Here is a 13,293-nt window from a genome sequence, read left to right as displayed (position 1 = left end):
TGATGCTTTTAGCTGCATAGTTTTAGGGGCATCCTCCTATAAAGGTCTTCTCTAACATCTAGTTTGTGAAATTTAATGCTTATAGCGCATTTATTTAGTGAGTTGTCGCACTTTTAGTAGTTTTCAACATAACCGTTATATGGGAAGTGGGCGTGGGTTATTATTTGATTTTACTCATTTCCATAGCGTATGAAAAAGTGCTAAGAAGACTTCCTGTCGGCAAAATGCTTAGTTCTGGCACTTTATAGATTTTTTGGGCGTGGCAGTGGTCTGATTACGCCCATCTGCAATAACGACCTCTCTTAGGTACCAAGTAAGATATGTAGCAAGCTCAGCAAGATATCTCAGTTTATACTGAAGTTATTGCTTGCACAAAAAAAGTTACAAACATCTAGGTGAAGCTAATAAAATCGTTATAAAAACAAGAACATAGGTATGTTCACCCTTAATTTATGCAGATAAACACAAAGAAATATGAACTTTGTTCAACAAATCACAGCGCTTTCAATAGTTGAAAGAATTTTATCCAATTCATATATCAGGGAGTATTGAGGATTTTGTATCGAATTTTCCTCTTTTTCACTTCACTTTTTTCACTGGTTAATTATTAGACGATTTTCGAAGCATTCTGATTAAATATTTTTAGTTTCGGTAAACTTGGTTGGACCCCAAAGATTTTACATATTCTTCTCTACTAACTTTTTATAATGTTTGAGATAACTCGGTACCCCTGCAACTCAAATACTGGTCCACATGAACCGTATTCATTTCTTTACAAAATCATTTTCTTAAAAGCGATGCTAACCTAACAAAAATTATATATGCGAAATACTTAGTGCTCTATTCTTAAACCATTATTGATAATTTATAGATATTTTTTGGAGTACCATTTGGAATTAGTAAGATCAAATTAAGATCCCTGATATTATTTATTTAAGTAAGTTTTATGAATACCCTGCTCAAAAATTAACATCATTTTAAAAAATCTATTAAAAATATGTATATAACTAAATTGTTGAAACTGCAGCATCGGTGAAGCCATCCTGCCACGTACAGGCCAACGTTTGTTCCGGCAATCCTTGCTTGAATGGCGGCACCTGCATAGAGGGCTGGAATCGACCTATTTGCGACTGCACTGCTACACTATACGCCGGACCGACGTGCGGACGAGAGTTGGCCACATTGGCGTTCAACGGCAGCCAACATATGACCGTATGGCTGGGCAACGGTCAAGGCACCAAAACCCAAACTGAAGAGCTTATAATACGTTTCAAGACATCGCGACCCACCGGCTTGATACTACTAACAAGTGCCGAGTCGAATTCACCAGATCGTTTGGAGATCGCATTGGTGGCGGGACGTGTGCGTGCCAGCGTCCGATTAAGTGATCGAGAGAAGGTAATTATGAGAATTTCTTCACTTATTGCATTTTAACGAATACTGTGCCATGTTAACTTTTAAATCTTTGTGATTCTATAGAATTTACTTGCCGGTCAATCGGTGTTGAATGACAATAACTGGCACACAATACGCTTCTCGCGACGTGCCTCCAATCTACGGCTACAAGTTGACGGGGTTCCCCCTGTCAGGGGTATGTTATGTATGTATCACCAGCACTTCTATTTGCCCTACTACGTGTCGTGCCGTGTCGTTTTTTTTCATTCTACCAAAAACTAAAAAAAAAAATAAGAATTAAATAGATATAAAAAGAAATATTGAAAATAGTTAATAAGTAAGTCAAGCAATAATAGGAGTAGGGACAAACAACCGAACTTTTTTGCAAGAACAACAATTGTAAATTTGTATGATTTTATTTTGGTTGCTTTTTGTTATGATTTTCATTGTGATTTGTTTATTACTTTTGTATTACCAAACAATTTTGTTTTTTGTTCATCGAGTGCGTCAATGGGTCACAAAAGAAGGAACACAACTATCCGTGATTTCGCAGATATATGTATATATATAACATATATCATATGTAATCGTATGTATGTGTATGAGTTTCAGTGCAGTGGCCTCGTCTCTGTCAGGCGTACTCGGTATTTTATTTGAATATGATTTTGTTTTTAATTGTAAATACTCGCAAAACAAACGTAAACATACTTGTACTTTATGTTCAAGAAAATGTTAGCCAATACTTACCTACTTTGCAATCACCAATCACTAGATCACCACCATCACTTAATCAACAACAACACCTGTCAAGTGCGTGATACATAAAAAACAAAAAAAATTCAACTAAATGTCAAGTTCACATATTGGTAGACAAAAATAGTTAGAATTTTACACGTCGTAATTTTGTCATCTTCCATATAATCATAAGTGGAGTTAATCCCTATTTCTCTGTGTCGAGTGGAGCAGAAAAACCCTAAATTAGGTAAATCTAGGTTGCCATACTTTAAACGCCAAAGGCTGAAAAAAACAAACAAAAAAATATTAAATATACTTATTTTGATAAAAATATGTTGTAATTTTTATTTAAATGTTTGAAATAAATATTTTTTTGATCGATTAAATATATAATTTACAGTTCATTTCGCCAAATCATTTATCATATTTGAATAGTATTGGTATATTGTATGTATCATTGTTTGTATATTTTCATATTACGTATTCCTTTATCTCGACGTTTTTTTTATCCTGTAAAATAATATATAATCATCACTTCACCAGCGAACCTTGAAAATAGTATTTATAAATATGACATCTCACATTAATACATAAAATCACTTATACATACATACATACATCTTATAAATTCATTCTGCTTTATGAAATTCGTTTGTTACAATTTTATATTTACTTACTGTACCTTAAACGTTACTTGTACCTAAATTCGTTTCGTTTTATAAACGATCATAGGGCACCAGAAGGTTTTTCTAAAACTTTAACAAAATATTGACTTATTTTATGAATACTTAACACTCTTTGAGATATGAATAAACTCATACGTTCCTTAACGGATATGTTGGAGATTCTGAAAGGCTGTAGTGTCAAAGAACTTGGAAGTGAAATAAGATATCGTATTGCGATTGCATAACCAATTTTTTAGTATCGGTTATAGAATAATATAGAATAATTCACAGAAAATTAATGTTTATAACTCTAATGGAACTTCATGTCAAATTGTAGTTGCTTCCTCGATAGTAACTGCCTGAATCGAACAACCAACTGATATAAACTCGCATAATCAAATAGCTATAGAAGAAAAAGAGTTCCGTATCTACATTGTGATATCTACATCTCTACATTTATAGATATACATCTCTAGTATTCAATTTTACTGAAGCAACGCTCATAGCGAGTGTGGACGTGATGGGTGGAAAACGGTTGATAATTATATTACAAGACGAAGCGAATGTCTTTGCGGAGATCTGTGAACTTTTGAGCAGATGTTTTTTGACGAAATATAGATTATATATAGATTTGACCAAAATCTGATGCAGATGCTGAGAGAAGAAGAAACAGAGAGACGCATAAATATTTAACGTTGTGTAATTTCGGTGTTTAGTCTGCAAATAACCTCTAAACAGATTTTCATAAATTTACAAAAAATTATTATATATTTCTATAAAAATACATACTTTGGTGCCCTGTGAACGAATAAGTTTCAACCTCTGTTCTTGTAAATTTGAAACTTTTTAAGATCTTGATGTCGTGTTTTTATTTGCCTCAAAACCAAATTGCCTTGTTTTATGAGAAAATGAAATTTTTTTTTTGATTTTTACTTAACCTCTCCCTGGAGCGAAAAATAGATTAAATTTCAGCAAGAAAAGTTAGAATTTACTAAATGATACTTTAGTAAAAATGTATACAGTACTTAAAGTGCATGCTTTGAGAAAACTGAGAAAATTAAAACCTCATCATAGGAAAGTATTTATGTAAAATGTCTGCGAATATCAGCAAAAAATTGGTTGCTTGCAGTGGAAAAATATTTGATTAAATTAGACACATAATTTTTTTAATGGATTACAATGCAAAATTTCACTTTGGTCATTTTTAATGTACATAATTACATAAAATATAATTGTATCGATGTTAAATAAGTATTTAACTATACATACATACATACCTATTTCTCATAGCGCGAACATTTTGAAAGGTAACCGTAACATTTTCCTGTTTTCCGTAACTTCGTGTATATAATATTTTTGCAGTGCGAAATTTAGTAAATTTCTCTGCAGAATACTATCACGATATTGCAAGGCAAGCTACAAGAAAGGTTAAAATGAAAAAATAATTTGTATAGGTTTGTATAGTATTTTATATATGATATATTATTAATTAAAAATATTTTCAGTTCGATAAAGTTTTTTCAAAATTGAGAAATTGTTAAAATATTTTTTTTTGCTTAGAGCAGGAATTAAAGAAATTAAAAAATCGACACGCAAGAACAGGTGCGCATTTTTTTGTTGCCACTGTTGTTGTTGCTGCTGCTTAAGGGACGGCACTAACAATTGCGGCAAAAAAATGTTTGTAAAGCGCCGGGGCTGTAATCTGCACCAATTACTAATATTTTTCTAGTGTTTTATTATAATTCTAATTCTATATTCGTGTACTGCGATATACTAACTTAGTTTGTGTTAATTGCAGAAAAAAAAAAAAAAGCATAACCTAAAACTAATCTCACAAATCGTAGCGATGCATTTGCAATACACAATAATGTACGTGTGTTTGTCTTCACCTACGAAATTTTAATTATTTATACATATATTGTCGCACAAGCACCAAAAATGTCCGAATCGCGTGTAGCGGACTTCTGCATACTTACTACATAAATATGTACTTATATACTAAATAGTTTGCCAATTTCGTAACCCCGTCGCACTGTTACCACGCAACTATCGTACACACGAGCCAAATCTAGCTCTACAACACCGCCACCCTAGCTGAAGCTGCACCTAGTTATGTGTGCGCGTGTGTGCATGCATGGCGCCAATTTGTCGCTCTAAAGGCAACACGCATATTTCGCATGTTTCATAACTACTACATAGAAAAATATTTATTTATGTATGTATGTATATTTGTAATTTATTATTTTTATTTGTCATAAATTATAACTTTTAATTTGCATGAGTGTTTCACCACAATTGCAAGCCGAAAAATTGCTGCCTGCTGTCTCAAATTTAAGAGCATTATGCACGTCGTAATCAGCATCACCGATGTCTAAATCACTAAACATCTTCAAACATCCTCATCATAATTAATTTAAAGAAGAGTATTCACAAAAGAATATAGTTGTCTATTAATCTGTATTGAAACGCTGAGTACAAATAATAATCTTTACAGAACATAACGGATATTCTGACTTTACTATTTTATATTATAAAATATATTTCTAAAAGTTTCTCAGTATCCAGAACTGCACTTTAATTGGTAATGAAAATATATATGTATTTTTGATAGTTCGCAAAGCATTAAGCATTAAAGTGCAACGGCAACGTCTTCTAAATACCCAATACAAGTATATAACGAAAATTACACACTCACTCCATATACGGACACATATGTGTACATACATATATGAATTAGCTGTTTCTTTCCGTGCCAGCTCATGAGTTCATTAAATGATTGCCATTAAATTCACCCATTTCTCAAATCATTTCGAGAAATCGCTTTGGTTGTTCCACCTTACATATGAAGTTGTCATAGATAGAAATGTCAAATGGCAAACAAATTTATGACGTAACAACTATAATCTTACATTCTGCACATACTTTTATTTTCTCTTATTTTATTTATTAGTATCCTACTACGGATTATTTTTAATTAAATTGTTTTTTTAGAGTTAAAGATGGAAACATATATTTTGTATTTCTAGAAATGAAAGTTAATGTGAAATACTGGAAAACATAGCTGAGTTTTGTATGTTTGCGTTTTATTACAAAGATTTATGAGAGGTTAGGTTAGATTTATTAAACGATTACGTTATTTTTATTCGTTTTCATTGCACTTTTAGGCTTAAATGCTGAAATACAAAAGTATTATTGTACGTTCCCAACTTGGCGCACTCTTTATGTTAATCACAATACAGATATATACATATGTATGTATACATAAGTAGTTTTCTTAAATTTTATTCAAGCTATTTCTTTTTTTTCTTCGATTTAATTACTAATTTTTTTTTAACTTCAAATAATTTGAAAACTTTCGCTACAAAATCACATGACGTAAGGTGGAAAATTGCGTAGTAGTAGTATTTTCAATAACTAGTATATATCCAGTGATTTAAATCAGGCAATAACCAAGCCCACCACGCATCAAACGTTTATATTTAAAGCTACTACTACTAATATTAATCTAAATTCTATATTTCAAAAACTATTTGGCCAATTGGAATGAAACTTGATATACAATACTAAGTCCTGTGATGCCACAATGCCTCACAACAACACTAGAATCCAATATATCGAAGTCTTAAATTTCATTTACAATAATTAACTTAAGCATCAGTAAAGATAACAGAATACATGTCTTTTGACTTTACACCGTACATAACGGTTAAGACATAATCCGTTATTCTGACGAAACTATATCATCTGAATTAAAAATTTGACCCGGACGGACAAAAAAAAAATACATTTTCACATATTTTAATACAAATCATTAATAACGATTTCAAAATAGGCTTCCCTGCCAATATAATCATGCCAACGATTAATCCAATTTTCGATAAACTTGTTATAAGTCCTTACTGGTATAACCTTCAGTGTCTCCATCGATTTTTGGTTTTTTCGATTTCGGCTAACTTTTGGAGCGCTATTTGTTAGATTATTGGACAGTTTTAACGACATATTCATAAACCCACTTTTTATTACCCGTAATGATGCATTGGGTCCTCAGCTACCTTGTCAATCATGTCTTTTGCGACGTCTACTCGATGTCGTTTTTGCAAAAGATTCAGGTCTTTCGGTGTACCTCTAGCTTTTACAAGCTTTATACCCAAAACATTAACCTAAATGTGCTGAGTCTATCCATAAGGGATGTTGAGATGTTCTGCTTTCTCTCTGATACTAACACGGCGAATTTCAGGCACTGTTTCTTTAACCAACTTTCAAAGTTATCGTCATAAATAGAGGTTGGCACACACCAAAAAACACTTCTACAAAATTGTCAACGATTCCGTAGGCGTGATGTCATTGGATACACAAAATTTCAAGCAAGCTCGTTTCGAAATTTTTTTCCATAGTAGAAATAGGCAGACAAACTTTTTGCGTCGTAAGCAAACAGCTGCCAAAAACACACTTCTTGACATATGCAGATTAAAATGCACGCGAACAAAAAAAGGTTTCAAAAATCTAGAAAAATTCGTTTTTACCAAATGTACCAGTTTAAATAAACCAGTCCAAGTCATATTTGATCAGATGGAAAGGCTACCTGTTTATTCTGAAATTTATATGGTAAATATCAATAAATGAGTGTGAAATATACGCATCCCATATATAGTATAGGTTCTGACAAATATGGTACTTGACCCTAGACCTACACTCGGAGTGGATTGATTTTCAGAGGAAGAAAAATATATATTTTTCCAATAAAAGTGCATTTACAAGAAGTTTCATGTTAAGTAAATTATAGTATGTAGAGAATTACTATGTATTTGTTAAGCGTCAAGTGATTTTGATGAATATGCGTACTTCTGTTCTTTCTCTTGTTTAGACACTATCTTTTTTTATTTGCTTTCCCAACAATTGTAAACTGCACAAATTTAGTAATTCAAACTGCAAAACTATATACGTATATACCTGAACAAGAACTCAACGACTCACCAGAATTGCTTGAAACTTCTTTAAATAATAAATATATTTACATATTAATATATACATATGTACGTAAAATTATATAATGTCATAATAATGGCTATTACACCTCTATATGGTATATACGTACATACTATATATGTCTACAGCTATATACTCTTAAACATATTTACTTATGAGTCTATCATCTAATATGCAACTTACTTTCATACCTTTCACTACGTGAAATATTTGTTAAAGCAACAATACTTAGTAATACAATATACATATACATATATACTATTATACTTACATACCATACATTTAGACAAGCTTCTTGTAATTTAAAGATATTGTAAAAATGTTGTATTTTGAGGAGCGGACTTAGTACGTCCACTTCCAAAGTATGTATTTGCAATACACATACGAATGTATGTACTGTATGTTGTAATTGCCATATATTATTTACTCGTACATATGTATTAGTATAATTAATTGACTAACGAATAATCGTAATTATGCCGTAGTTGAATTAGGTGTGTGTTGCATGAGTGATTTAGTATTTTATCTAGCGTACATATGTATATTCCGACAGCGGAGACTATACTCGGTCGCCACAGCACTATCGAGATACGTTCCATCCACTTAGGTGGAATGTTTCATGCCGAGGAGGAAATCCAAATGACGTCGACAATGCCGAATTTCATTGGCCAACTACAGGGGTTCATTTTCAATGGACAAAGGTTTGTTCGATTTCAGTTATATTGAGAGATCCAAATATATGCATATTATACAATAATAATATATTGGTATCATTATTTCAGATACATTGATATTGTTAAGAATTTGGGTCCCGAGTTATCGGCACTGCCAAGCGCTACCTTCAAGTTGACAGCGCGTTTTGTAAACTCACCACCCGGTAATCCCTATCATGCTGCCACCTTCCGTTCGAAGCACTCTTATGTAGGTTTACCAATGCTGAAGGCGTACTCAAGCGTTTCGGTGGATTTCCGCTTCAAAACCGTCGAACCCAATGGTTTGTTACTTTATAATGGTGGGCGACGTAATGATTTTATTGCTTTGGAGTTGGTTAACGGTCATATACACTATACCTTTGACATTGGTGATGGGCCGATAACAATGCGTGACAAGTCACGCATACACATGAATGACAATCGCTGGCATCAAGTGAGCATACGTCGACCGGGACCCAAAACGCACACACTCACCGTTGATGATTCATTTGAGATTGTTACACTGACTGGTAATAGCATGCACTTGGAGCTGTCGGGCATACTATATATTGGCGGCGTGTTCAAGGACATGTACGCGAAATTGCCGGCATCAATTTCATCGCGTTCTGGTTTTGAGGGATGTCTTGCTTCTTTGGATTTGGGCGATACATCGCCGACACTAACCAGCGATGCGGTTGTGCCCAGCTCGCTGGTGGTGTCCGGTTGTGAAGGTCCGACCAAGTGCAGTCAGAATGCATGCGCCAATCGTGGCGTTTGCGTGCAACAATGGAATGCCTACGTGTGTGAATGCGATATGACTTCGTATACCGGCCCGACGTGTTACGATGGTGAATAAAAACGTTTCATCAAATTCAATTGAAATTAAAGTTACCAAATCTTATTATTTCTATTTCTACTTTTATTTCAGAATCAATCGCGTATGAGTTCGGCAACAACAAGGGCATCATTCAATATGCTTTTCCCGAAAATATGCAAGCAGATACCGAAGAAGACAATATCGCTTTGGGTTTCATCACAACCAAATCTGACGCGGTGATATTACGTGTGGAGAGTGCGACCACACAGGACTATATGGAACTCGAAATAGTCGAAGGCAATATATTTATGGTGTATAATATTGGCACGCGTGATTTGCCCTTAGGTGAAATTGGCACTAAAGTGAACGATAACACCTACCATGTGGTGCGTTTTAGCCGTAAAGGTGGCAACGCTACACTCCAGCTCGATGACTATAATGTGCAAACACTAACACCACAAGGTAAACCAGGATGAAGATGAAAAACATTTATTTGGTTCTTTATTTCTTTATATATTTTCTATCAGGGCATCAATCGACCGTGTTTAATACCATGTCTAGTATTCAAGTGGGCGGAAAATTTAGCCGTGGCGGTAGAACACGAATTGAACGTCCATTTGCTGGTGTTATTGCCGGTTTGTCGGTGAATAAGTTACGCATACTGGATTTGGCTGTTGAACGTGACCCACATATAACCATACGAGGAGATGTTCAATTGGTAACTGGAGTATTAGATAGAAATGATCTGCAAAGAATGCAGCAGGTTAGGGAATTTATTTTAAACAATCAAACTTGCAAACTCTTCAAATCTCAAGTATTCTCATCGTAAATAAGTCTTGCAACCAAAAAAAATATATATATCAATCAATCGATCTTTCTCTTTGGTCTTATGCATAAATAATTTATGAGCCATTGAGTGAACAACATTTCACATTCGCTAACGCACACACATTGACACATGCACAATTATATGAAAATGTTCATGAACATTAAACCAAAATTATAACTGAAAACAACACTACACAAATAACTACGAATATTCGTATACATTAATAATTTTTTGCTTCTAAGATTTTCAAATCGCGAAAGTGGACGACCCTGTTTATATTCTGATGATTTTTATGATTGGAATCACATATTTAATATACTATTAGCAGATTTTCTGAATAAGGACTAATATTTTAGGGATTTATATAGCATTCACAATAAAAGTGGGTTCGATGGTTTGTACATATTGTACCACACCATATAGTAAAAGATACGAGTACAAATACATATCTAAAATGACAGACTAAGTTTTCACAATATGAACAAGTTAAAAACAATCTAATAAAATACCACTGGGATGATTAATATGATTTTAAGATTTAAAATAACTTTCATTCATACCTAAAACAAAACGGTATACAATATATTTTACTTTTCTACGTTGAAATGTTAAGTAAAGAAATAGTAAATTTAAACAATAATATTAATACTTTTTACAAAGAAATCAACATACGCAAAAATATGGCTCATAAATTGTTATCATATACTTTACTGTATATTTGTAAACTTTTCATACCAACTAATAACATTGTGGATTGTTTCGATGTAAAGTTTTATAAAATTGCATTCGCATTCTTTAACCTAATCTTATTTTATTTAAAGAGAATAGCAACCATGCTCCTGATTAATTAAATTGCAATTAATGTTTATGTACATGTAGAGTGTCCGTTATTTCTCAAGTTGATTTTTTTTGTAGACTTCCGCTGAAGTTTCTGTTTTGGCCCTACAAAATTATTCAGCGTAAAAAGCTTTTTATTATACATACGTATTCATACAGTACACCATGTCGTATGAGCAACACATATTTTATAATTCACTGGCTCAGGTCAATTGATGTATAAAAATAACCGCGTATAACTTTTAAAGGAATGCCTTTATGGAAAAGATCAATGAGATCTTATGGGTTTACTTGCTTTATGCGAAATTTCAAAAAATCCCATGTTATATTCATGGGAAAAGAAAAATGATTTGGGCACTGTTTAAATTGAAAATAAAGAGCTAGTTTACATTAGATAATGTTTTTTAGGACAAAACCTAAAGCTTCAGGGTGCATCTGCAGATAAAAAAATCTACATGGGAAATAGTGGACACCGTAATGTATACAAATATTTATACATAGATATTACTATTACTGTGGCATGCGTGAGCGTAGGTTGGTATTCAATATGCTTATTTGATGATTTGCTACTTTTACTGCACTAACAACAAGAAGAAAATTTTACACGTTAAACTCTCATTTATATATACATATATGTGTTTTTAAGATGTTTTATTTTGTCTTTCGTCATTTAACTCTACTGGTTTTTTTAGAATTACATTAAATGAATACGTATTTGCTACTTAACGAATCAACGACTGACTTGCCGATCAAAATTCGTGTTTCTCTTAGCTAATTAAAATCACTTTTGTATTCTCATCATAAACATACTTATATATGGGTATATAAGGAATTCCGCTTAAAATATATGATATACTTGACTTGGACTGATATAAAATAAGTGTTAAAATATTTTTTATATATCACTTAGTTATGCTTTTATTGTTAATGCTACAATACCTCTCACAGGTGCATTTCTTATAGAAACTATGTGTATACTAGTTCTATTCTAGTTATTTCTAGCCACGTTGTTTGATATATGGTAAAAAGCTTTCAAATCAAGGTCGAATAATAAGGAAAACATATTTTTTATGAAGATCTTTGTCTTGATTTTAAACGATCAGTTATCAGCTTATGCTATGGCGGTCCGATCTGAAAAATTTTTTCGAAAATTGTAGCGTTGCCTTGGTTAATATTTCATGCCAAATTTGAAGAAGATATCTTATTAAATAAAGAACTTTTCCATACAAACTTTTGATTTTGATCGTACAATTTTAATGACAGCAAAGAATCTGTTCGTATGGTAGATTGAATGATGGTCCATGACAAATTTTGTGAATATAGCTTGTAAGATAAAAAAGTTTTCCATTTTTCAAGAATTTTATTTTAATCGATGCCATACTAACTAAAAATATTCAAACTGTAAAGATCAAGAAGTAGACTTTGACGGTATACATATAAAGTATGACGATAAAAATGACCTATCTATTGCTTAGTTTAAATTGCTATAGGCAAGGTTTTTTTATTTATGTTATTTTATTTAATTACTTAACATAGGTATAATATTTTGCTCTAAAGCACAATTCCATGTAATTTATATTTGAGCCACCCACTTTTTATTCACTGATTATATTATGCACTAATCAATTTGAGCACATTTCTAAATTCTTTACACCTCTTCATGGTTTACACACAAATGTCTACATATGTATACATAACAGTATATTGTGCATGATACTCGTAATAATCATACCCGAAATTCTACATAACATATTCTAACATATTCCTTTACTTCATATCAAATTGCATTGCTTGTTTTAACATATAATACATACATATGTACATTCATACATACATACATTTTCATGCGCTGTAATGGATGTCATTAAAAAGAAGTATATTTTGATTTGATGTCTATTAAAATGTTTTTCTATATTATTCTGCATTTCATGACATCTACGAGCAGACCCCAGCAAGTGGTTATCCGGGCGCCATTGATGACCTGATCTTCTCGGGTGCTGGTTCTGGTTGTCGCGGTGACGATGAAGATGAGTGTACACCACCATTCGAATCGGGCAGCGGTGATGATTTGATCACGCCTGTGTATGTGCCGCCCACAAAACAAACAACCACAGCACAAGTTGCTAATGCAGACAAAACTAACGGTACGGAACGTGCTTGTGACGATGAGGACTGCCTGCATGGATCTGGTGATTACGGCGAGACTACGGAGCAGTTCACTTCCACCAGCACAGCGAAAGGATCTGGTAAGTAACAGTGTTTGTTTTATTAGTAAAGTAGTAGAGAACTTATTTAAAAGTTAAATTGCCACTTAGTTGGTAGTCAGTATGATCATTT

The 13,293-nt window shown here is 32.8% G+C and overlaps 1 protein-coding gene across 4 annotated transcripts in view; it reads left to right on the top strand.

Annotated features, from left to right (window-relative positions):
- Positions 1-13,293, top strand: part of Nrx-1 (Neurexin 1) — a 32,408-nt gene that overhangs the window by 8,985 nt on the left and 10,130 nt on the right. For 2 of the 4 annotated variants that reach the window (XM_036361346.2, XM_036361349.2), the window contains exons 13-19: positions 1,028-1,398; positions 1,480-1,600; positions 8,335-8,482; positions 8,564-9,321; positions 9,402-9,752; positions 9,818-10,053; positions 12,902-13,202. In XM_036361346.2, coding sequence (XP_036217239.2) covers positions 1,028-1,398; positions 1,480-1,600; positions 8,335-8,482; positions 8,564-9,321; positions 9,402-9,752; positions 9,818-10,053; positions 12,902-13,202 — 2,286 coding nt within the window. The remainder of the gene's footprint in view (positions 1-1,027; positions 1,399-1,479; positions 1,601-8,334; positions 8,483-8,563; positions 9,322-9,401; positions 9,753-9,817; positions 10,054-12,901; positions 13,203-13,293) is intronic. The other 2 variants (XM_036361347.2, XM_036361348.2) reach the window with 2 other exon arrangements.

Source organism: Bactrocera oleae, chromosome 2 (genome assembly GCF_042242935.1).
Source record: "Bactrocera oleae isolate idBacOlea1 chromosome 2, idBacOlea1, whole genome shotgun sequence".
Lineage (NCBI taxonomy): Eukaryota > Metazoa > Arthropoda > Insecta > Diptera > Tephritidae > Bactrocera > Bactrocera oleae.
Note: the sequence above shows the minus strand (reverse complement) of the source record. Positions and strands in the feature narration are given on the sequence as shown.